Source organism: Scyliorhinus canicula, chromosome 6 (assembly GCF_902713615.1).
Source record: "Scyliorhinus canicula chromosome 6, sScyCan1.1, whole genome shotgun sequence".
In the NCBI taxonomy this organism is placed as follows: Eukaryota; Metazoa; Chordata; class Chondrichthyes; order Carcharhiniformes; family Scyliorhinidae; genus Scyliorhinus; species Scyliorhinus canicula.
Window position 1 is genome coordinate 179,777,796 of NC_052151.1, and position 25,759 is coordinate 179,803,554.

A 25,759-nucleotide genomic window follows, 5' to 3' on the forward strand; every position below is an offset into this window, starting at 1 on the left:
CCCCAATATGGCTGAGGCACATGTTTATAGGCATTTATTTACAATTTGGTTTTGGGCCTTAGCTTGCCATCAGACTGTCGTTTGCAGCTTTGTCCTTCCTTTTTTTTTGGAATAATTTTTATTCAAGTTTTCAACAACAAATTTTATCACAACAGAGAAAAACAGTAACCCCTCCCCTCCAATACAAAAACAATAAATTAACAAGAAAAAGAAATAAGCATTAAACCATGAGAACAAACCCCCATAACGAACCCGTAGCCCTCACCCCCACCCCCCCCCCCCCCCCCCCCCCCCCCCCCCCCCCCCGGCTACCTTCCCCCGATTCCCGTCCATTTTCCCCTGATTCTTGGCCACCTGACTATTCTTCCTCTTGTTCGTTGGCCACAAACAGGTCCCGGAACAATTGCATGAATGGTTCCCACGTTCTGTGGAAGCCGTCGTCCGACCCTCGGATGGCGAATTTGATTTTCTGCATTTGGAGAGATTCCGCGAGGTCGGACAGCCAGTCTGCAGCTCTGGGTGGTGCTGCTGACCGCCAGCCAAACAGGATTCTACGGCGGACGATCAGCGAGGCAAAGGCAAGGGCGTATGCCCTCCTCCCCAGGAATAGATCTGGCTGGTCTGAAACCCCGAAGACCGCCACTATCGGGCATGGCTCCACCCTCACCCCCCACCACTTTGCACATAGCCTCGAAGAAGGCTGTCCAGTACTCCACAAGTCTGGGGCAAGACCAGAACATGTGGGCGTGGTTGGCCGGGCCTCTTTGGCACCGTTCACATCTGTCCTCCACCTCCGGGAAGAACCTACTCATACGGTTTCTTGTTAAGTGGGCTCTTTGTACCACTTTTAGTTGCGTCAGGCTGAGCCTTGCGCACGTGCAGGTGGAGTTGACCCTATGCAGTGCTTCGCTCCAGAGTCCCCACCCTATCTCAATCCCCAGGTCATCCTCCCATTTCTTTCTTGTTGCGTCCAGTACGGTGTCGGCCCTTTCTACCAGTCGGTCACACATGTCGCTACAGTTCCCTTTATCTAGGATACTTGCGTCCAGTAGGTCTTCCAGTAGTGTCTGTCGTGACGGTTGTGGGTGCGTCCTTGTCTCCTTTCGTAAGAAGTTTTTGAGCTGCAGGTACCGTAGCTCGTTCCCCTGGCTAGCCGAAATTTCTCTGTCAGTTCGTCCAGTGTTGCAATCCTGCCGTCCGTGTATAGGTCCCTGACTGTCAGTGTCCCCCCGTCCTGCCTCCACCTTTTGAAGGTGGCGTCAGTCAGTGCTGGTGTGAACCTATGGTTGTTGCAGATGGGAGCCTTGTCCGACATTTTGGTCAGGCCAAATTGCTGCCGCAGTTGGTTCCAGGATTGGAGGGTGGCTGTCACCACTGGGCTGCTGGAGTGTTTTTTGGGTGGGGATGGGAGTGCTGCCGTGGCGAGGGCCCGGAGGGAGGTCCCCATGCAGAAGGCCTCCTCCGCACGCACCCACTCGGCCTCTGGCTCCTGGATCCATCCCCTTACTCACTCGGCTGTTGCTGCCCAGTGGTAGAATTGTAGGTTTGGGAGGGCTAGCCCCCCCCGGATTTTGTTTTTTGTAGGACCTTCTTTGGGATCCTAGCATTTTTACCCCCCCCATGGGAAGTTGGCCTGGGCCCTCTGGCCCCAAGCCACTAGAGGACGCACAATAGGAGCATCAAAAGCCACAGGGCGTGAAAAGCAGCAGGCTGCCTCCACTCTGATGTGCATCCTGGGGACACACCTAGACGTAGCGGCAGAGCTTGGAGGGTTAAGAAGATCAAAGGTCATGGAGAGGGCACTGGGGGGGAGGGAGGGGGGCGGCACCATCAGTAGCTAGGGACAATTGGGGTTCTTTAAAAGCAAATTTAGAGTACCCAATTATTTTCTTTCCAATTAAGGGACAATTTAGTGTGGCCAATCTGTCTACCCTGCCCATCTTTGGTTTGTGGGAGTGAGTACCACACAGACATGGGGAGAATGTGCAAACTCCACACGGACAGTGACCCAGGGCCGTGATCACAGTTAGAGTTTTGATTGTACATCATTAAAACAGGTTACACCCGAGACGTGTGAAGCCTCTGTCGCTTTATTCTGCACTGCGGGTTGGCATGCAACCCCCCCACTCCGTGGTGACCTCTGCCCTCTGGCAGAATGGTGCTAGATCTGGGGGTCCCCCCCAAGGCATACCATGTACAGGTGATGGGTGTGAGCTCTCTGTCTGCAGAAAGACAGGAGTCAGACTATGGCATAGGTTTCCTCACAGATTATCATCACCCTCCAACATTGTATATTGACCCCCTGACTGTGCCAGCACAGGACTATCACCCTGGACTGATGCTACACAGACCCTGGGAAGGTGGAACAGGGTGGTCGGAGATAAGGGGAATGGAATGGGTCGGTGGGCGGGGGAATGATTGGGGGGGAGGTGGATGGGAGGGATGGGGAAGATGGATGGGAAGCGGAAAAGTGAAGTGAAATGACGGACAGAGCCTTGTCCTATGTGAAGTGTGATAGGATGAGGGCCACCCTGTTCCTCCGGGTATGCCGGACCTTGGCCGCAGCCTATCCTCCATCCACCAGCTGCTCCCAAAGGTCCTCCCCTGGCTCGTCTGCCAGCCCCTCCTGTTCAGGCCCCTCCTCGTCCTCCTCCTCAGACAGGCCACATACCCCTCCTCCTCCATCTCCAGCACGTAACCACGTTGCTTAGCCAGATTCCGGAGGGCACAGCAGACCACCACAAAGCAGGTGACACTCTGGGGAGAATACTGCAGTGCACTACCAGAGTGGTCGAGGCATCAGAACCTCATTTTCAGCAGTTCGATGCACCGCTCAATGACAGCATCGGTGGCTGCACGGGCTTCGTTATATCGGGTCTCCTCAACGGTCTCCGGCCTCCGTACTGGCGTCACTAGCCAGGACCTCAGCAGGTACCCCTTATCACCCAAGAGTCAACCCATCATCCTGGGTGTCCCTGAAAGATGCCAGGGGCTCAGGGTGTGGGGCGGACCCCAGAACATGAGCTGCCTCCTCGAGCCTGCACAGAAGCTGCTACTGACGCCTTCTCCGGCATCTGGCCGCCTGGCTTACACCAGAACCGCGAGGGCAGCTGCTGCAGGGTCCACAATACCATCCATACCTGAAAATCAGTTCCGGCTTCCACCCCGCGACCCTCGAGTCCCCCAAGCCTCCCCCATCCTTACATTCCCTGCCTTCTCTCAGGGTGCCATCCAACCAGCCGGTTGTACTGGGGGTCCCGCCCTGCACATGCACCATCAGCCACAGCAAGGGTCACTGGGCCCCAGACCCCGGACCCCAGACCCCTGCTGGGAACATAACTTGGACGGGCTCAGGTTGTCAACTCGGTCCACACACACCCACGGGTTGCGGGTAGTCCCCAGCACCGAAACCCAGCTCCAGGGTGTCCGATTGTTGGCTGCTGCCTCTTTGCTGTTGATGCCTCTGGGTACAGGTAAAGTGTCCAGGCCTCACAGTCTGATTGGGATGCTAGGCAGTAACACATGCCTGCGACATACCATAGGAGTCCACTTGAGGGCTGTGACGTGCTCATGTAACTAACAATGCCACTTTCTTCGTAGTCACAGTCTTCAGCTATGCAGCCAGAGGCTGCCACAGTCAGAGGGAGTTAAAGTGACCTTCACTATATTACCACAGACAGGGCTCTGTCCTGGGGGTGTTCAGTGGGACCAGCAGGCAGCAGCTGAAGTTGACCCTGTTATGGGTAGACACAATCCAGGAGGTGGCCTGTTGGGTCCATGGGCACTGAGCCCCTCACCCCCCCAGCCCAGGGGCAGCCTTCCACCCATGGCGCCCATCCCTCTGACCAGGCCCATCTCCCCCCTGACCTGGACTGCATGCCCAATTTCGAAGATGTCTGCTTACATCCTCCGATTCACTCAGCAGCCATTGCGTTTGCTTCCTGTTTTTTAATAGACGTGATAAAGGTGCCCGCATGACTGCTCGCTGGGGAACCAGTTTGATCACGGGAGGCCATTGGATAGGGATCCTGTTAACGATATGGAGTTTGGCCTCAATTGGTGTAAATTGGTACCTTGCCACATCTCGGCAGTATCCAGAACTCACCAATGGAAGCTGGCTGGTTAGATGGGAAACCGGCCGGAACCCGGCACAGATCCCGTAAAAAAAATTATTTTAAAAAAAATTTAAAAAAAAAAAAATTTAGATTACCCAATTATTTTTTTCAATTAAGGGGCAATTTAGCGTGGCCAATCCACCTACTCTGCACATTTTTTGGGTTGTGGGGGTGAAACCAACGCAGACACGGGGAGAATGTGCAAACTCCACACGGACATTGACCCAGAGCCGGGATCGAACCTGGGACCTCAGTTCCGTGAGGCGGTTGTGCTAACCACTAGGCCACCGTGCTGCCCCAGAGAAGGAAATAAGATTGTAATTTTAAAATTTCAGCGGTGATAAATCAATTTTGGAGGCTCACCACACTGCAGAGGCAGTTGTTAGCCCTTTATTCCTTTAACATGGTGTACCCTTTCTGTCTAGAGAAAATGGTCCTTCTCCCCATCCCCCCCACACACATGCGCATGATGTACGTGGTGCAACCATCAAAAGCAACAAGCAGACGTGGCTGTTCGTTCCTGCGTTTCCTCGAGTCATAACTCGTCTTTTCTTCAGCTTTTTGTGCATCTAGATTAGTTCTTTTACCTACTCAGGTCAGTGAATAACTCTAGAACAGGTGCAACTACGGTTTTTATAGGTTTTTGCCGATATTTAATGAAATATTTACGTGGGATGTAGTAAGAGTGAAGCCTGGATGATCAGAGGACTGCTTTGGCATTTAATCTTGGAATAGGAGACATTTATTCCTTAACATGCTAATATTCAAATACAGATACCACTAATTTGCAAGTCTATGATATAAATTGCACAAAATTATCAGTGGAGAATCAGTGTGAAATAATTTGATACGAAGGAACAAAGAAATGAAATATGGTTTATCCGTCTGCAACTGACCGATTGTTTACCATTTTCTTCCCATTTTCTCATGCGTCTTACGGTTTTTGAGAGAGAAAATGAAATGTTACGAGTATTTCGTGTACAACCGAGTGGAGCACAGAACAGGAAAAAAAAGTGGGCCAGAGTCGAAGAAGAGTCCCATCAAAGAGGGGCATTAAATGCATGGATAAAAAGAAGTAAAGAAGAAGTAGGAGAACCTGGAGAAGTAAAAGATGATGTGGGTGCAGAGAAGGATTTTTCTGATACGGATTCAGCTCGGTCAGAACATAATACTCTCTCTCCTCAGTCTCGTTGTCAGGATGATGATCCATGTGAAGAAAATAAAGAAGATATTTGCATATTTTTGCAAAGAAGCGATTTTCGCTGTTTGAAGAAACCGACTCCAGATCATTTGAAGATGACAATATTACAACATGGCCCTGAAAGATATCAGAATGAGTGGTCCATTTGCTGAGAAGGATGGGAGATCATTTTCCAAACAGTGGTTTGATAAAGTTTCCACAAACGGAGAAATTGTGGAGAGAAAATGGTTGTTATACTCTCCATATCGGAAAGCATGCTACTGTTTTGTTTGCTTTTTGTTTTCAAAGGAGCATTTGTCGTCTGTGTCAAACTTTGGAAAGGAAGACGGTTTCTCCACTTGGAGAAAATTAAATCCAACAATACCTGACCATGAGAAAAGCCCTTCTCATAGAGCTCACATGAGAGAATACTTGAACCTTGTAGTTCGACTCCATCATTCAACTACTATAGATGCTGAACTTCAACAGCAAATGTCTGCTGAAAAGAAAAGATGGAAAGGTATAACTGAACGGATTGTCGAGGTTATATCGTTTCTGGCAAAACAGAATCTGGCCTATCGTGGACATCGAGGAGAAGGAATATCTGGGTTATCAGAGCCAGGGGAGACAGTCAGTGAAAATACAGGAAACTTTCTAGCAACAATCAGACTTTTGGCCAAATATGATGACATCTTAGCAAAACACTTGCAGAGAGGGAAAGAGAAACCAAAAAGTGTCACCTACTTGTCCAACAGAATTCAAAACGAAATAATCAATCTTCTTGGTGAAACTGTCAAGAAAAATATAATTTCCGAAATTAAGGACGCAAAATATTTTAGCATAATGCTGGATTCAACTCCAGATATTGCCCATGAAGATCAGGTTTCTGAAATTCTGCGTTACGTTCATATTGATGAAAACAGAAAAGTAGAAATAAAGGAGACATTTCTGGGATTTTTTCAAGTCAACAAGAAAGATGCAGTCAGCCTGGTAAATAAAATTCAGGAAAAATTGGAAGAAGACAAAATTTCCATGAATGACTGTCGTGGTCAAGCATATGATAACGCAGCAGTTATGGCTGGAGTGAGAGGAGGTGTTCAACAAAAAATTCTTGAAGTTAACCCAAAAGCTGTGTTTGTGAACTGCGAGAACTACAGCCTCAATTTGTCCTGTGTCCATGCAAGTGAGGTGCAACCTGTTGTTACATTTTTGGCATTCTAGAAAAACTCTACTTTTTTTTCTTCATCTACTTCTCGTTGGGAAGTGTTAAAATCATTTGTCACTCGGACTGTGAAAAGACAGTGTGACACAAGATGGAGTTCCAGCCATGATGCTGTGCAAGTAATCCACGAAGAGTGTGACAACGTTATTGCAAGCCTTCAACACCTGCTGGAAGGAGAATTTTCAAGGGAAACTAAATCTGATGCAGGATCGCTACTGAACTCTATTCAACAGTTCCCATTTATAGCTTTATTAAATTTTTGGTACTCAGTTTTATCATCAGTGGATAAAGTCTCAAAACGTTTGCAGGATCCGAAAATGGGGTTCCATGAAGCTTCTTGTGATCTGAGAGGACTTATTCATATCTTGAATTTGAAGAATGACGAAATTATCCACAATGCAATAGATTTAGCCAATGAATATTGTCAAAATTGGGGAATACCAATTGCACGAACAAGGAGAAGAAGAATAATGCCTGGAGAGTCAGCAAGAGATAGTGGACTGACGGCTCAAGAAGAAATGAATAGAGTAATGGTAGAGATTGTGAACAGATTAAAAACTGAAATTGAAGACCGCAGTGTCCGTCTTCAAAGACTCAGTGACCGATTTTCTTTTCTTCTGAACTTGAATTCAGGAGTGATTGAAGATGAACAAGAAAGAGAGAAATTAAAAAAGGAATGTTCAGACTTTGCTAATTATTATGACAATGATGTGATTGCAATTCAGTTATATGACAAAATTATTGATTTTGTGATGCTCCTTCGAGCTGGAGGGAATAGAGTTCCCCCTGATCCTAAAGATGCTCTGGAGTCTTTACTGCAGTATGGGAGGGATGTCTTTCCGACGCTGTGTGTTTCATACAGATTACTGCTTACAATCGCATTTTCAGTCGCAAGCTGTGAAAGGTCATTTTCAAAACTGAAATTAATAAAAACATATCTGAGGTCTTCTATGTCACAGGAGCGACTGACCAACATGGCTTTAATAAGCATTGAAAAAGAATTTCTCACAGCTGATGTAAAAAGTGAAGTAACTCAGGTGTTTTGTGACAGGAGGTATCATTTGGGGAAAAGAACTTAATAAATTTGATTGATTTATATTAAAATCGAATAAAGCGTTTATTTCATGTTTCATCTGTGTTTATATATTCAAAATGTTTTCCTTTCTCATAATATTTCTCAGTATATTAGGCCTTATACTTGAGTCTTTGGGGCATACAATCAAGATTTGCCCCGGGCATCACCAGACCTCTGCACGCCACTGCTCACCGGGCACAACGTGGCCGTTAGATTGTTCCCCCTCCATAGACACTGCCAAACCTGCTGAGTTTATCCAGCACTTTTTGTTTTTATTTCAGATTTGCAGCATCTGTAATATTTTGCTTCTATTCGCATTGGCTCAGAGTCTGGTAACACCTTCAATTTAAAATTCTTATCATTTACGCACAGCATGAAATACGAGGAATTCCCAGGGAATCCCTTCACTAGGCCGCCATCTTGTGTGGGCCCAATAGTGAGGTCCCTGTGGGGGGGGGTCTATCTATCAGAGGGGCCCCTATGGGTTACCCCGATTACAGCAGTCATGGAGGGGCCCATTCCACTGCAATCGGCCATGACGCTCCTGCACGGAAAATCAGCCACTACACCTCCTCCACTGCACAGCAGCCCCAACCCCGGATTGGCTGGATATTCCAAGTACAGGGGTGACCCGACCCACCCCTCCCCCAGGAATCCATCTAATGGGAGGGCCCTGGGACCCCTGTAACAGGGGGAACCCCCTCTGGAATCCCTGTGATAGGGAGACCCCCCACAGGGGCCCCTGTAATAGGGTGACCCCTCATACAGACCCCTGCAATAGAGGGACCCCCCCAGAGACTGTCTAGACTTCTATCTAGCTTCCAGACAGAGGTCTCTGTTCTGGGGAGGGGGCTCTGTGGGTGGAGGGGCTTCACTCAGTCAGGGATCATTTTAGTCAGGAAGTATCTGAGGGGATGTCCCTTTTGTCAGGGGTCCCTGGTGCATTTATTTACATGCTCCCGCTGGCTTGCAGCATGGAGCTCGTACAGCCACCAGCGAGCCGTTTGGCCCCGACTACCTGATTCTCTGTCCCATCGGGGAACGCATTCTGGATGTCCTGGGTGTGGAGAATCCCATCCAGAGACTTTAATTTTAACATGCATAGCGCTAATGCTACTGTGCAATGTGCTTTGACTTGGGTCAAGGTCAAAGCTGACCTCTGTTTCTGCAGGAATGCAGAATACTGCATCTCAATACCTCCACAAATTAGTTGTAATGGTGGTCACATGGACTATTAATCTAGTGAGGTGGGAATTGTTGCCATTCCTGCAGCCTGGGTACTCTGCTGCAGAGAGGCAACTTTGCCATCACCTAAGTTAAGGAGATGGTGGGTGCTCACCTCCATGTACTGTACAAAAATGCTGTGTTCTACTCTGCGGTAGCACAGTGGTTAGCACTATTGCTTCACAGCTCCAGGGACCCAGGATCGATTCTCAGCTTGAGTCACTGTCTGCAGTGTCTGTACGTTCTCCCTGTGTCTTTGTGGGTTTCCTCCGGTTGCTCCGGTTTCCTCCCACAAGTCCTGAAAGACATGCTTGTTGAGTGAATTGGACATTCTGAATTCTCCCTCTGTGTACCCAAACAGGCGCCGGAGTGTGACGACTAGGGGCTTTTCACAGTAACTTAATTGCAGTGTTAATGTAAGCCTACTTTTGACAATAATAAAGATTATTATTGTTACAGAAGTATATGCCCCGGCTCTGAAGAATGACTGCTTTGCCATCTTTCAACAACTTCAACTACTGCTGGCGATGCCCAGGCTGGTCATTCTGGTCAGTGTTAGTAATGTGATAGGACAATTCAGCAGGGGCAAAAACAAACTGGATGCTAAATTCCTGATGGAAGCAGTAAGGCACCAAACTAAATTCTTCTTCAACAGCCCTGCAGGCAGAGCACCATGTACATACGATTGGCCACGGTCAGTTCAGTCCATTACAGGATAGATTTCCTGTGGTTAGCATCAATGCTTCACAGCTCCAGGGTCCCAGGTTCGATTCCCGGCTGGGTCACTGTCTGTGTGGAATCTGCACGTTCTCCCCGTGTGTGCGTGGGTTTCCTCCGGGTGCTCCGGTTTCCTCCCACAGTCCAAAGATGTGCGGGTTAGGTGGATTGGCCAGGCTAAATTGCCCATAGTTTCCTAAAAAATAAGGTTAATGGGGGTTGTTGGGTTACGGGTATAGGGTGGATACGTGGGCTTGAGTAGGGTGATCATTGCTCGGCACAACATCGAGGGCCGAAGGGCCTGTTCTGTGCTGTACTGTTCTAATTCTAATTCTAACTCAGGCTCACGTCCACTGACATTATGCCAATGTTCTTCTCTGACTACTGATCAACTACAGAAAGATCAGAAAGTTGGCAGAGGGACATGGAAGCTGAACATGAAACTGTTGACCTGAGAAAATATCAGCAAACTCAAAAGGGTGAAGTACCATGAAACATTTGTTTGTGTCCTTGACACACTGGTGGGAAGCGATCATGGCAAACATCAAGAGATTCTTATCTTCAGAGGTGTTCAGAAAGAGAGAGATGGAGGGAAATGGCCTGGGCAGGATTCTCCGGTCGTCGACGCCGAAATTGCGTTCATTGATTGGCCAGGGAATCCCTGCTTACGAACAAAATCGGGAGCGGCGCCACTTTTGCGATGCTCCGCCCCCTCCAAAGCAGCGTTCTCTGCGAGTACGCCGCGTGCCGTATGGACGGCCTCAGGATGTTGCCTGAGGCCCACCCCACGATGCTCCGCCCCCGACCGGCCAAGTTCCTGACGGCATCGGTCGCGTGTGGTCTCATCCGTCGGGAACTTGGTGTGGTGGCTGCGGACTCAGTCCAGCGTCATCACAGTCGGTGGAGGGCCGAGTCACGGGCAAGGAGTACATTGTCAGGGACTGGGGGCACTGTTGGGAGGTGGCCTGGGGCTCGCGAGCCGGCCAAAGGAGAATGACATCCAGGAACAGTCAATAAACGAACATAACTTTATTGAGGTGTGTTATGTCTCATACCTGCTGCTTCTTTGCTTCCTGTTCTGCATCTCATTGCATCATTTCCTCGCACACACTACTACAGCAGGGCTCTACGGTGAGCCAAAGGGTCAAATATATAACATTTACTTCCCGCTTAATTTAAACTTCCCCAAAAGAAGTTCAATATGAACAATAGTCAATAGCTTAGTCACTGCTATAAATTCAGGCAGTCTGGAGGTCATCAATCTAGCAACGGATGATGGTGAAACTCTGGAATTTTCATCTTCACACTGCCGAGAATCTCTGGTGGTTTCATCTTCACATTGACGGGAATCTCTGGCATTTTCATCCTCGCATTGACGGGAATCTCTGCCATTTTCAGCTTCACACTGTCGAGAATCTCTGGCATTTTCATCTTCACACTGCCGAGAACCTCTGGTGGTTTCATCTTCACATTGATGCCAGTGATGGTTGGTTTAGCTGTCATTGACATGGGAAGTGAAGATTGTCTCTGCGAGGGTGAGGTGTTGACTTCCTCAGTGGTGTCTGGCGGTATAGGGGTCGCAGTGAAGTCCTGACCTGGTCAGACTACACCTGAATTCTCAACAGGCTCCAATTTTAAGGGATCTGTTTTTCCAGCCCATAAGTGGGCTCCATGTTTCCTCCAGATAATGTCATCCAAGGTCTGGATAGTGAAAGAAACAGGTCCAGTATGTGCAAGGACTGCGGCAGGAACCCATTTCTCCCTCAGCAGTAATTCTTAGCCAAGGCTTCTTGACCTTGGTGGAAAACTCTGAGCCTTGCCTTGCTTTCCCACTGTTTCACTGATACTTGCTGTTGTTGTCGCACAATCTCCTTGGTTTTTGGAGGTTTTAGAAGATCAAATGCGGAATGCACCTGCCTTTTCATCATGAATAATACAGGAGAGGTCTCAGTCATGGCATGTGTGGTGTTCCGATAGACCAATAAGAATATGTTGAGACCTTGGATAAACGAACCTTGGTCTTTGATTGTTTTTGAAGACTGTTTCATGGTTTGGACAAAGCGTTCTGCTAATCCATTAGTGTCAAGGTGTAGGGCGTGGATGTAATGTGTTGAGCGCTGTTTCCTTGCAGAAGTTGTCAAATTCCGACGAGACAAATTGAGGTCGGTTGTCGCTCACCAGCTGTCTGGAAATCCAAAATTACGAAACACTTCTCCCAGCTCTTCAATGGTCTTCCCAGATGAGATAGATGTTGTCATAGCGACCTCCAGCCATTTGATGTGAGCGTCGACAGTCAGAAACAGTACGTGTCCTTTGAAAAGTCCTGCAAAATCCACATTCACACGTTGTCAAGCCTCTTCAGGCCACTTCATAGTGTAGAGGTGCCAAGTGTGTCAGGTTTTCTTACCTCTGCACAGGAAGAACATGCTCTAGCTATTTCTTCCATCTCAGCATCAAGTCCAGACCACCAGAAATAATGTCTTGCTATTTCCTTCATGAGTCCACAGTGGCCTTCGTGTAGCTTCTCTAACACCCATTTTCTCAATGGTCGCGAAATAATCATTTTGAACCTCCATAGTAGACACCCTAATTGAACTGACAGCTCCATTCTCCTGGAGTAGTCGGGTTTCAGGTTAAACCATGCCCATCACTTCTGAGAACCAAGGGTTATTCTGAGTGAGTTTTCTCTCTTGCATAGAAGTGACTGGTGTGTTGTCCACTTGTTTAAAGTAGAAATATTTCCTTCCGAGCAGCCTGAAGAACTGCCAGGTAATTGCAATCTTTAAATCCTATCTACATTACCATGTAAACTAGACTGGCGGTATTTAACGATGTAAGTGCAGACAGGAGCAATGCCCATCTTTGCATCCTGCTCGGTGTGAGAGATGGAATTCCCAAGTGTGGTCCAAAAATGGTAGTGTGCGGCCGATGGTCCATCAGCAATGTAAAATTTCGGGACTTCCGGTGGCGGCCATGCACGGGCAGGTCGTGTTTTCGGCAGCTCCCGCCGCTAACTGACCAATGGGCCCTTTCAAGGAGCTTTTATGGCCCCTTTTTGGCACAAATCGGCAGGCAAACGGCGCTTGAAGGCTCCCCACAGCAGTTTATGGAGGGGACCAGGAGCAGGACAGCCAAACAAAGGAGAAACGAGAAGTGGCAGGAACGGGCGGGGGAACAGAAAATGGTGGCCAGCTTGGACCAAGCAGCGTGGGCCCAGTTGTCGTGGGAACAGCAGGAGTTCCTTAGAAGCTGCTTTGCTGACCTGAAAACAGAGATGCTGGCTCCAATGAAGACCTCAATGGAGAAAATGGTTGAGACCCAGAAAATGCAGGAGACAGTGATCAAGGAGATTGAGAAAAAGGTCTTGGATAATGAGGACGAGATACTAGGCCTGGCTGTCAGGGTGGAGGCACACGACGCCCTACATAAGAAGTGGCAGGAGAGGCTGGAAGACCTTGAAAACAGGTCCAGGAGGCAAAACCTGCGCAGTCTGGGCCTACCTGAGGGTGCGGAGGGGTCGGACGCGAGCGCATTCGTGACCAGGTTATTGAGGACTCTGATGGGGTCAGGAGCATTCCCTCGGCCTCTGGAACTGGATGGGGCGCACAGAGTCCTTGCAAGGAAGCCCAAAACGAATGAACCGCTGAGGGCCAAGGTGGTATGGTTCCACTGCTTCTCGGATAAGGAACGAGTACTGCGATGGGTTAAAAAGGAGCGGAGCAGCAGGTGGGAGAACAGCGTAATCTGCATCCACCAGGACCTGGGAGCAGAACTGGCCAAGAGGCGCGCTGGATTCAACCGGGCTCAGGTGGCCCTCCATAACAAAGGGGTGAAGTTCGGGCTGTTGCATCCAGTGAGGCTGTGGGTCACGTATCAAGATCGCCACCATTAGTTTGATACACCGGACGAGGGGTGGAATTTCATCAAGCAAGGAAAGTTGGACTCGACCTAAAGGCCAGCCACTCTGGGACGTTACTCTGGTGGGGATGCTAATTGCCGAGTAGCCGGAGGGAGCCACATTATGTTGTTCCCTCTTATTTTGGTTTTTCCCTGTTTCTTCGGCCATGTTTTCGGTTTTTGTAGAGGTTGGCTGCAGAGGGAGGAGAGGGGCCCTACACATAGGGCTGCTCTCCTGGCAGCCGGGGCCGTTTCTTTGGTGGGGTTGGGCTTGTGCCCGGGGTTTGTTGTTTTTTTCGTGGGGAGGGGGAGGGGAAATGTTCTTTGGGGGCCGTTGAAGCAGATAAGTTGGGCTGTCCACAGGGAGGGAGGGGCCTGAAAAATGAGGCACCTGAATAACCGGAGACAGAGGTGGGAGCGGCCGGGGTCAGCATGGGTCAGCTGACTCACGGAAGCGTAATGGGGGAGAGCCAGTGTCAAGCGAGTGCTTGACTTGCGGGTTTGGGATCGTGGGGCTGCTGGGGAGGGGGGTGGGGTGGGGTGCTGCTTGGCCGACAGGAAAGGAGCCAACATGGGGTAACAGAGGGAGAGTCGGGGGTGGGGGGGGGGCCAATGGGAGAGCTTGAGTAAGCGGGGGACGCTTACTCAAGATTATCAGGGGAATCATATAAAATGATCAGGGGAATAGATAGAGTAGACAGTCAGAGACTTTTTCCCTGGTGGAACAAACCATTACAAGTGGACATAAATTTCAGGTAAATGGTGGAAGATATAGAGGGGATGTCAGAGGTAGGTTCTTTACCCAGAGAATAGTGGGGGCATGGAATGCACTGCCTGTGGAAGTAGTTGAGTTGGAAACGTTAGGGACCTTCAAGCGGCTATTGGATAGGTACATGGATTAGGGTAGAATAATGGAATGTAGATTAATTTGTTCTTAAGGGCAGCACGGTAGCATTGTGGATAGCACAATTGCTTCACAGCTCCATGTTCGATTTCGGCTTGGGTCACTGTCTGTGTGGAGTCTGCACATCCTCCCCGTGTGTGCGTAGGTTTCCTCCGGGTACTCCGGTTTCCTCCCACAGTCCAAAGATGTGCAGGTTGGGTGGATTGGCCATGATAAATTGCCCTTAGTGTCCAAAAGTCTATATGATTAACCTCGGACAAAAGTTCGGCATAACATCGTGGGCCAAAGGGCCTGTTCTGTGCTGTATTTCTCTATCTATCTATCTAAACAAGATTGAGAAAAGGGTGGGTGGGCCAGGTGTTCCATTCGGGGCTGGATTCAAAGACCAGAGGAGTAGCAATCCTGGTCAGCAAACAGGTGGCTTTTGAGGCAGGGGATATTGTGGCTGACAAGGGGGACAGATACATAATGGTTAGCGGAAAACTGCAGGGGACCCGGGTGGTGCTAGTGAACGTTTACACCCCGAACTGGGATGACGTGGAATTTACGAGTCCCACGCTGGGTAAAATTCCAGACTTAGACTCACACAATCTGATTATGGGGGGTGATTTCAACACAGTTATAGACCCTGTACTGGACCAGTCAAACCCCAGGTCGGGGAAGCGACCAGCGGCGGCTAAAGAGCTGAGGGGATTCATGGAACAGGTGGGGGGCGTAAACCCGTGGAGATTCACCCGACCGCGGGCAAAAGAGTTCTCTTTCTTTTCCCATGTTCACAAGGCTTACTCCCATATAGATTTCTTTGTGATGAGCAGAGCGTTAATCCCTAGGTGGAGGGGACAGAATACTTGGCCATTGCAGTCTCTGATCATGCTCCACACTGGGTGGATTTGCGTCTTGGGGGGGAGAGGTTGGCCCCCACTATGGAGGCTACATGTGGGGCTGCTGGCAGACGACGAGGTTTGTGGGCGGATAAGGAGGAACATTAAAAATCACCTGGAAACTAATGATACGGGGGAGGTAGCGGCGTCCACGGTGTGGGAGGCCCTGAAGGCAGTTATCAGAGGGGAGCTGATCGCTATCAGATCCCATAGAGAGAAGAAAGAAAGAGCGGAGAGAGAAAGGCTAGTCGAGGAGATACTCAGAGTAGACAGGAGTTACGCGTAGACCCCCTACATGGGGCTACTGAAAGAGCGCCGGAGGCTGCAGGCGGAGTTCGACCTGCTGACCACGGGGATGGCAGTAGCACAGCTGAGGAAGGCCAAAGGGGCTGTCTACGAATATGGGAGAAAGCGAGTAGAATGCTGGCGCACCAACTTCGCAAGAGGGAGGCGGCCAGGGAAATTGGGGAAGTACAGGATAAGGAGGGCAACACGGTCATAGACCCAGAGGGGATGAACAAAGTTTTCAGGGCGTTCTACGTAAATTGTATGAGTCAGAGCCCCCGCCGGGAGGGGAGGGGAATGAAGCAATTCATGGACCAACTGAGGTTCCAAAGGTGGAAGAGGATCTGGTGGAGGGACTGGGGGTCCCGAGAGAGCTGAAGGAGATGGTAAAGGGGCGAAGGAACATGCAGTCAGGAAAGGCCCTGGGGCTGGATGGCTATCCTGTAGAATTCTACAAGAAATTTTCGGAACTGCTGTGTCCACTCCTACTAAGGACCAAAGAGAGAGGGTCCCTCCCCCAACAATGTCACAGGCTTTGATTTCACTCATCCTCAAACGAGAGAAAGACCCGCTGCAGTGTGGATCTTGTCGACCGATATTACTCCTGAACGTAGATGCCAAATTGCTGGCTAAGATCTTGGCTGCTATAATTGAGGACTGCGTCCCTGGGGTAATAGGGGAGGATCAGACAAGCTTCGTCAAGGGCAGGCAATTGAACTCCAATGTACGGAGGCTCCTAAAGATCATCATGATGCCCTCAGAGGGAGGGGAGGCAGAAGTAGTGACAGCGATGGACGCAGAGAAAGCCTTTGACCGGGTGGAATGGGAATACTTGTGGGAGGTGCTAAGAAGTTTCGGCTTTGGCGAGAGGTTCATAGGTTGGGTCCAGCTACTCTACCAGGCCCCCATGGCAAGTGTGTGTGAACAGGGTGAGGAAAAGAAACTGTGCCCAGGCAACAGTCGGAGGGGCATGGGAGGTGGGGGGGGGGGGGGGGGGGGGGGGGGGGGGGTGGCTGGCACTGCCGAACTTTTGCAGCTACTATTGGGCGGCTAATATGGCCATGATGTGGTGAATGTATTCACCATAATATAAGTTGTCTGTATAGTACTGTGGCCTATGGCCAGGGAATGGTAATATGATCTCCTTCCATGTATGTACTGGAACCCTGGTGGGCTCCGCCTCTGCGCCCCCCCCCCCCCCCACCCCGGGACTGTATATAGACCGGCCGCCTTGGTGCGGCGCTCATTTGTTACAGCAGTCACAGGGGGGTGGGGGGGGGGGGGGGGGGATACCCAACAATCACAGATTTGTCCTGGGCAGGATAGACGAAGGGTTTCAAAGCTGGAATAGGGCAGGCATTAAAAGGATGGGGACCTGTTCATAGACGGGACCTTTCCCAGCCTGAAAGCGCTGGAGGAGAAATTCAATTTGCCCCTGGAAACGCTTTCAGATACCTTCAGGTACGTGCCTGTCTGAAAAAACAGCTGGTATCATTTCCGCTGCTATCCCCACTCAAGATACAGGATATGGTGGTCTCCGGCACCTGGTGGGTAGGGGAAGGTGTCAGACATCTACTGGGAACTTCAGGAGGTGGAGGAAGCCCCAGTGGAGGAACTTAAGGGCAAATGGGAGGAGGAGCTAGGCGGGGATCTGGATGCGGGCCTGTGGGTGGAAGCCCTAAATAGGATCAATTCCTCTTCGTCATGTGCCAGGCTTAGCTTAATCCAGTTTAAGGTCGTCCACCGGGCACACATGACGGCATCCAGGATGAGCAAATTCTTTGGGGTTGAGGATAAATGTGCGAGGTGTGCGGGAAGCCCTGCAGATCATGTCCATATGTTCTGGCCATGCCCTTAAGGGCTTCTGGCAGGGATTTGCCACGGCAATGTCCAAGATCTTCGGCACACGGATGGTGCCGAGTCCAGAGGTAGCGATCTTTAGTCTGTCAGACAATCCGGGAGTTCAGGGAGTGACAGAGACCGATGTCCTGGCCTTTGCCTCCCTGGTAGCCCGGAGACGGATCTTGTTAATGTGGAGGGACTCAAAGCCCCCGAGTGTAGAGACTGGGTTAGTGACATGGCTGGGTTTCTCAGCCTCAAGAAAATAAAGTTTACCTTGAGAGAGTCCATGGCACGGTTCTCTCAGAGGTGGCAGCCGTTCCTCGACTTTCTAGGAGAGCAGTAATGCTCAGCAGCAGCAGCATCCCGGGGTGGGGGGTGGGGGGTGGGGGGGGATCGTTACGTTGTATTGTTCTTTTCTCTGTATTTATGGTTAACTTTTATTTTGTTATGTTAATGGTTGCGCACGGTTTTTGACAAAAATTTTGAATAAAAATAATTTTAAAAAAGCAATGTAAACCATTATGTAATGGTTTCAGAATTGATGCCAACTTTGGGACAAATCTTCCATAATAACTCAACAATCCAAGGAAGCAACATGACTGGCTTATATTCTGAGGTGCAAGCCCCTCTGATGGCCTTAACCTTTGAAGGAGATTTGTGAAGGCCGGTGGCGTGAATCACATGTTGCTGGGTCTCAATGGAGGATTGGAAGAACTCACACTTTCCCTCACGAATTCTCAGACCATAATCTTCCAACCTTTGGACAGCGGTGTCCAGGTTTTGAAGGTGATCCTCCTCATCTCTTCCAGTGACTAGAATGTCGTCCAGATAATATTGGACTCCGCTCAGTCCGTCCAGGATCTAATCCATTGTCCTTCGAAACAATCCAGGAGCAGAGTGCGATACCAAACGGCATTCTTCAGTACCGGAACAAGCCCTTGTAGTCACAATTGTCGGACGTTCCTGTGACTTCTTCTCCATATTCCTCTGCAAGTAGACCTAGCTCAGGTCAATTTTGCTGAAATTTTGGTCTTCCACCAACCCCATAAACAGGTCCCCAATGTGAGGTAATGATTACTGTTCAGCACATAACACTGGATTTATGGTGACCTTAAAGTCGCCACAAATCCTCATGGGACTATGTTTCTTGGTGGCTTTAACAATAGCTCATTCGCTGACACTGGCAAGTTTCAAAACTCCAGTCTTCACAAGCCACTGCAAGTCTGTTCTTGTACAGAGACAATTACTGAGTCGGCGTACTAAAGAACATCTAGTTCAAGACTAGCCAATTTTATTATTGTATTATAAACTGTGAATAGGAAACTAATGCTATCAAACTGGAACAAATATAAACACGACTAACCACGATGACTTCTTCTTCAGGCTCCCCCAGGTTACCGTGTCACGTGCTATTCTTGCCTGTCACCTACTGGTCGGAGGCTATACATATTTACACATACACTTGCTTATGCACATCACTACAGCCTCCATCTTCAGCCTAATAGCAAATGGTACAGGCTGTGCCTTCAAAAATTCTACTTGGCTTCTATCTTTAATTTTTAGTTTGACTGTAATGTCCTTTGTGTTCCCTAATTATCCATTTAAAAAAACAATGTGCTCTAAAAAAATTTCATGAGTCCTGATTCTCCACTGACCATCCGGCTTGGGTCACTGACTGTGCGGAGTCTGCACATCCTCCCCATGTCTGTGTGGGTTTCCTCCGGGTGCTCCGGTTTCCTCCCACAGTCCAAAGATGTGCAGGTGAGGTGGATTGGCCATGCTAAATTGCCCTTAGTGTCCAAAATTGTCCTTAGTGTTGGGTGGGGTTACTGGGTTATGGGGATAGGGTGGAGGTGTTGGAAAGGGTGCTCTTTCCAGGAGCCGGTGAAGACTCGATGGGCCGAATGGCCTACTTCTGCACTGTAAATTCTATGATATCGTGTGGACTTCAACCCAGTTCAGACGAATCTTGTCCAGCCATGCATGACCCATCAACTCTGGGTACTTTCCCTTTACTACTCGTAGAGGCAAATCTGTCACTTGTCCATTGAGTTGCACAGCGACTTCAATGCAGGCCTTCAGGGAATCATTCCTCCTGCATGCGTCTTCAACACAATCCTTGATAGCCTTAAGGGAATGTGTTGGTGTTTCTTATTGTAGATAGTCTCTGGCACCAGCAGGAATGCTGCCCCAATGTCAACTTCCATCCTTACCGGCTGTCCTTCAGAGGAGTGATCCAGTATCCATGGGCAGTACCAGCAATCCATGGGCAGAGAACAAACAAAGGGATGGATGTATAACATTTATCTCCTTGGTGAAAGATGTTCTTTGATCTTCCAGTGCAAAAATGCTGTTGATGACCAAGTGTTGAAAACAGCATGTCCCAAACACCAGGACTACTTGCTGAGGGACCCGCTAAAGCTTGGGCAGCTGCAGCAAAGGCTCATTGGAAAAAAAGCAAGTCTAAAGGGCCTCTCGCCAGTACACCAAGGTGCTGTACGCACCAGAGAATGTTGAGATGAAATGTAAATTGTAAATATGATCTGTAATTGTTAGCATTGCGGACCATGTCAGAGAACATTTAAAGAAATGGAACTATATTATATTGCAAGTTATACAATGTCTTGTGTAAACAGCTGCCTGTACAAATTTTATGAATTAAGTACTGTTGGAAAAAAATCCAAAGAAGGTAGTAGCACAGAACTACTTGCATTTCCACAGCAATCCAATAGAGGCCCTCAGTGTTCCGTGTGGTGATGTTTGTCATTCCACAGTCTGTTACAAATACAATATCGTGAGAGGCTGGCAACATTTAAAGCAACCCTGCTATACATTCGCCAGCCTGTGCCTCTTAAAGGGGAAGTCATTCTAAAAGTGATTTTCTTGTGGGAAAGATGCAAGATTAGCACAATATGACAGAAAATGACTCCCAAGATTTTCCAACACCACACCAGAGGCCATGGTGCGGGGGATGGAGAGGAGGAGGTGCGGGGGATGGAGAGGAGGAGGTGCGGGGGATGGAGAGGAGGAGGTGCAGGGGATGGAGAGGAGGAGGTGCGGGGGATGGAGAGGAGGAGGGGCGTAACATATCTACTTCATATATAAAGCATTTCATTCTTTTCCATGTTAAATTTCAACTGCTGTGTATTTGCTTCTTTCACCACTCTATAATCCCCTGAACCCGCTAGTCTACTACATTTCAAAGATTTGTGTCATCTGCAAACTTTGCAATGCTGCTCTGTATAAAAAGAATTTCATTTATTTAGCATCTTACAAGGTCTCAGGGAGTTCCAAAGCACTTTAGGACCGGTAAAGTACCCAGTATGGACACCATTGTAATGTGGGAAATGGGGCAACCAATTTGTGCATAGTACGATCCTGCAAACAGCAATGTGACAGTGGTGCAGATAATCTGTTTTAGTCATGTTGAATGGGGGGTAAATATCGATCAGGATATTGAGAGTGATCTTACCCTTTCTTTGAAATAGTGACAATAATGAAAATCGCTTATTGTCACGAGTAGGCTTCAATGAAGTTACTGTGAAAAGCCCCTAGTTGCCACATTCTGGCGCCTGTTCGGGGAGGCTGGAACGGGAATTGCTGGTCTTGTTCTGCATTACAACCCAGCTGTCGTAGCCCACTGTGCTAAACCGGCCCCAATGCCTACCTGAGAGAGCAGACCAGTCCTCAGCTTAATGTCTCATCTCAAGCTCGCTATCACCAAATGCAGCAGCACTTGCCCAGTACTGCACTGGAATGTCACATTGGCCTCTAGTGACTATAGTGGGACTTCTGACTCAGAGGACCCAAATCCAGGTCATCAATATATTTCAATAAGAGCTGTGGTTCTAATGTTAATCTCTAGGGGACTCCACTACACAAATCACTGGGAAAAACATTTCTGTACCTAGACAATTTCATTTGAAACTCCATATAAATTTTTAAAAAATATTTTATTCAAGGCATTTTCATATAAACAAAAAAAAAGCAGAAAAATCATACAACATTATAGATAACCAACACCCACTCCCCCTCCCCGTTATCACCCTCTTCTCCCATCCTGCCTTCCCCATTTTAACCCCCTTACACCACCTCCTTTGCTGATCCCTCAATCCTCCTTAAAGAAGTCAATGAACGCCTTCCACCTCCGAGTGAACCCATCGACCCACCCCTCAGGATAAACTTGACCTTCTCCAACCTCAGGAATTCCGCCACATCGCTCACCCACCCACCCGCTCTTGGCGGCTCCGAGTGCCTCCATCCAAGTAAGATTCGTCTCCGCGCTATCAGGGAGGCAAAGGTCAAGACATCGGCTTCTCTCACCCCCTAAACCCCCGGGTTTTCCGACAACCCGAATATTGCCATCTCTGGACTTGGAGCCACCTTCACCCCCAGCACCTCGAACATTATGACCGCAAACTCCTGCCAGAACCCAAAACATGTGGACACAATACGCGGGCCTCCCCGTGCACTGCCCACACTTATCCTCTACCGCTCGAAGAACCGGCAAAACGCCGGCCTTCTTTCACCTCCTGCACTCCCGGCTCCACCCCAACCCCAAATATCGCGAGTCCCCTGCCTGGCTTGACCCTGGACCCTGCCACCCTCGACACCGTCCTCGCCACCCCCTGCCAGAATTCCCCCAGTGCCGGGCATGCACAGAACATATGGGCATGGTTCGCTGGGCTCCCCGAACACCTAATGCACCTGTCCTCACCCCCAAAATACCTGCTCATCCTCGTCCCGGACATATGAGCCCTGTGCAGTACCTTGAACTGGATGAGGCTAAGCCTCGCACATGAAGAGGAGGAGTTCACCCTCTCCAGGGCGTCCGCCCATGTCCCCATCTCCATCTGCTCCCCCAGCTCCACTTCCCACTTAGCCTTCAGCTCCTCTACCGACGCCTCCTCCACCTCCTGCATCACCTAGTAGATGTCAGACACCTTCCCATCCCCGACCCACACCCCCGAAAGCACCCTATCCCTTACCCCCCCCACGGGGGCAGCAAAGGGAACCCCTGCACCTGTTGCCTAGCAAACGCCTTGACCTGAAGGTACCTGAACATATTCCCCGGGGGGGAGCTCAAACTTCTCCTCCAGCTCACCCAGGCTCGCAAACCTCCCGTCAATGAACAGGTCTCCCAACTTTCTAATGCCCGCCCTGTGCCACCCCAGGAACCCGCCATCCATGTTCCCTGGGATAAACCGGTGGTTCCCCCGCAGCGGGGCCTCCACCGAGCCCCCCACTTCCCCCCTGTGTCACCTCCACTGCCCCCAAATCTTGAGGGTGTGTTGACGAACTGAGTGAGTTTGGGATATTTTGGGCTGCATCGGGGGACAAGGCAGGGCTCGTGGTGTACCTCATTGGAGGGAGCGCCAACGGCGCCGTTACCAGTGCCTTCAGGCTCGTGCCTCCACAGGACGCCATCTCCATCCCATATTTACCTTTTTAAAGGAAGCCTTCGGGACGAAGATTGGGAGGTTCTGAAACACGAACAGAAACCTTGGCAGCACCGTCATTTTTACTGTCTGCACCCACCCTGCCAGTGACAATGGCAGCACATCCCGCCTCTTAAAGTCTCCTTTCATCTGCTCCACCAACTGGGTCAAATTCAGCTTATGCAGCTGCGCACAGCCCCGTGTCACCTGGATGCCCAAGTATCTAAAACTCACCCCCACTACCTTGAACGGCAGCTCCCCTAATCTTCTCTTCTGCCTTATAGTCTCAATCAGGAACACTTCTCTCTTTCCCATATTCAACTTGTAGCCATGGAAACAGCCAAATTCCTCCAAAATCCCCATAATGTCCCCAATACTGCCCAATGGGTCCGAAAAATATAACAGTGGGTCGTCCGCATACAGCGAGGCCCTATTCTCAGCAACCTCCCTTTCCAATGCCCCCTCACCCTAACCACCATTGCCAGCGGCTCTATCGCCAAAGCAAAAAGCACCGAGGAGAGCGAGCACCTCTGCCTTGTCCCCCGATGCAGCTCAAAATACCCCAAACTCACTCAGTTCGTCAACACACTTTCAACCGATGCCTTGTACAGCAACCAGACCCAGTCCACAAACCCCTGCCCAAATTCAAACCGCCCCAGCACCTCCCACAGATATTCCCACTCCACCCGATCAAACGCCTTCTACGCACCAATCGCCAACACCACCTCTACCTCCTGCCCTCTGAAGGCATCATAATTACATTGAGTAGCCACCTCACATTTGCCGATAACTGCCTCCCTTTCACGCAAGCTGTTTGATCCTTGCCTATCACCCCCGGACGCAGTTTCTCGATGTGCGAAGCCAATACCTGCGCCAACAACTTGGCGTCTCCGTTCAATAACGATACTGGGCGGTGTGACCCACACTGCCCCGGATTTTGTCCTTTTTCAATATCAGGGAGATGGAAGCCTGCGACAGTGTAGGGGGAGTTCCCCCCTCTCCCTAGCCTCGTTGTATGCTCTCACCAACAGTGGCCCCAGGTCCCTCCCAAACTTTTTATAAAACTCTATTTGAAACCCGTCCAAGCCTGGGAACTTTCCTGCCTGCATCTCCATCACCTCCCTCAACCCGACTGCGGCTTCAATCCCTGAACCAACTCCTCCTCTACTTTGGGAAACTCCAGTTTGCCCAGGAACCGCCACACTCCATCCCATCCCCACGGCCGGGGGCTCTGACTCATATAATCTCCTGTTAAACGCCTCAAACACCCTATTCATCCCCTCTGGGTCCAACACCACCCTACCTATCTCGTCATTTACTCTGTGACTCTCCCTCGCCGCCTCTTGCTTCCTTAACCGGTGGGCCAGCATCCTACTCGCCTTCTTCCCATACTGCCTCTCTGGCCCTCCGTAACTGCCCCACCACCTTCCCATTGGACACTAACCCAAACTCCAACTGGAGCCTCTGTCTCTCATTCAACAGCCCTAGTTCCATGTCTCTAAATACTTTCTGTCCAACCTCAGGATCTCACCTATCAGCTTTGCCATCTCTGCCTGCTCCACCTTTTCCCTATGTGCCTGAATTGACATAAACGCCCCCCTAACCACCTCCCTGAGTGCCTCCAACAGTGTGGCCGCGGTGACCGCCCCCGTATCATTTAGGTCCACATACCCCCGGATGGCCGTCCTCACCCACTCACACACCTCCTCATCCGCCAACAACCCCACATCCAGCCTCCCCTGTGGGCACTGAGACCCGCCCCGGGGTCTACTTGCAAATCCACCCATTACGGCACGTGGTCAGAGACCACCCCCGCCAGCAACTCCTTATCCAATACAGAAAGGTCAATTCGGGAGTACACTCGGTGCACGTGGGAGAAGTATGAAAGTTACTTCGCCCTTGGCCCCCCACACCTCCACGGGTGCACCCCCCCCCCCCCCCCCCCCCCCCAATGTGCTCCATGAACCCCTTCAGCTCCTTTGCCGCTGTCGATACCTCCACTGAGATCAGGCTCGATCGGACCAAACTTAGGTCAACAACCATGATAAACCCCCCCCCCCCCACGATGATCAACCGGTGTGAGTCCAGATCAGGAATCTTCCTCAGCACCCGCCTCATATAAATGTACATCGTCTCAGTTTGGGGTGTAATGTTTAAAAGGGCCACTGGCTTCCCTTCCAGCTTCCCACTCACAATCATGAACCCCCCGCCCCCCGCGTCTGCCACAATGTTCCCCACCTCAAACGCCACCCGCTTATTCACCCGCACTGCCACCCCCCTCGTCTTCATATTCAGTCCCGAGTGGAACACCTGCCCCATCCACCCTTGAAAATGAAAATGAAAATCGCTTATTGTCACGAGTAGGCTTCAATGAAGTTACTGTGAAAAGCCCCTAGTCGCCACATTCCGGCACCTGTCCGGGGAGGCTGGTACGGGAATCGAACCGTGCTGCTGGCCTGCTTGGTCTGCTTTAAAAGCCAGCGATTTAGCCCAGTGAGCTAAACCAGCCCCTAGGGGAGGAAAGGGGAGCCCCTTTCCTCAACCTTGTCTGGTCCCCTATCTTCAGGTGCGTCTACTGCAAAAAGGCCACATCCCCCTTCAGACTTCTCAGGTGCACGAACACATGTGACCGTTTTCTTTCAAACACATGTGACCGTTTGACCGGCCCATTTCAGTCCCCTCACGTTCCACATGAGCAGCCTGGTCTGGGGGCTCCCCGCACCCTCTTCCCTGCCGATCAGCCATACCCCTTTTTGGGCCAGCCCCTGGCCCGTGTCACGCGACCCTCCCTGCCCACCCTCGGATGTCCACTGTCATCGATCCTTTTCCAACTGCGCCACATCAACCACACCCTCCCCCCTTAAACAAAATATCAACCCCCTCCTGTGCCTAACTCCTGATAACACCCCACTGCACCCCCGTTAACTAGCCCGCCCAGCTAGCATCGTGACCCCCGCCCAAAGCTCCAACCTCCCAACT

General features: G+C 50.1%; 1 protein-coding gene across 1 annotated transcript in view; it reads left to right on the forward strand.

Moving 5' to 3' along the window:
• Nucleotides 1-12,714: 12,714 nt before the first annotated feature.
• The window catches only part of nid1a (nidogen 1a), a 169,720-nt gene continuing 156,675 nt past the window's right edge, over nt 12,715-25,759 (forward strand). The window contains 2 exon segments of the mRNA XM_038801064.1: nt 12,715-12,930; nt 19,683-19,833. Of these exon segments, the coding sequence (XP_038656992.1) occupies nt 12,715-12,930; nt 19,683-19,833 (367 nt within the window).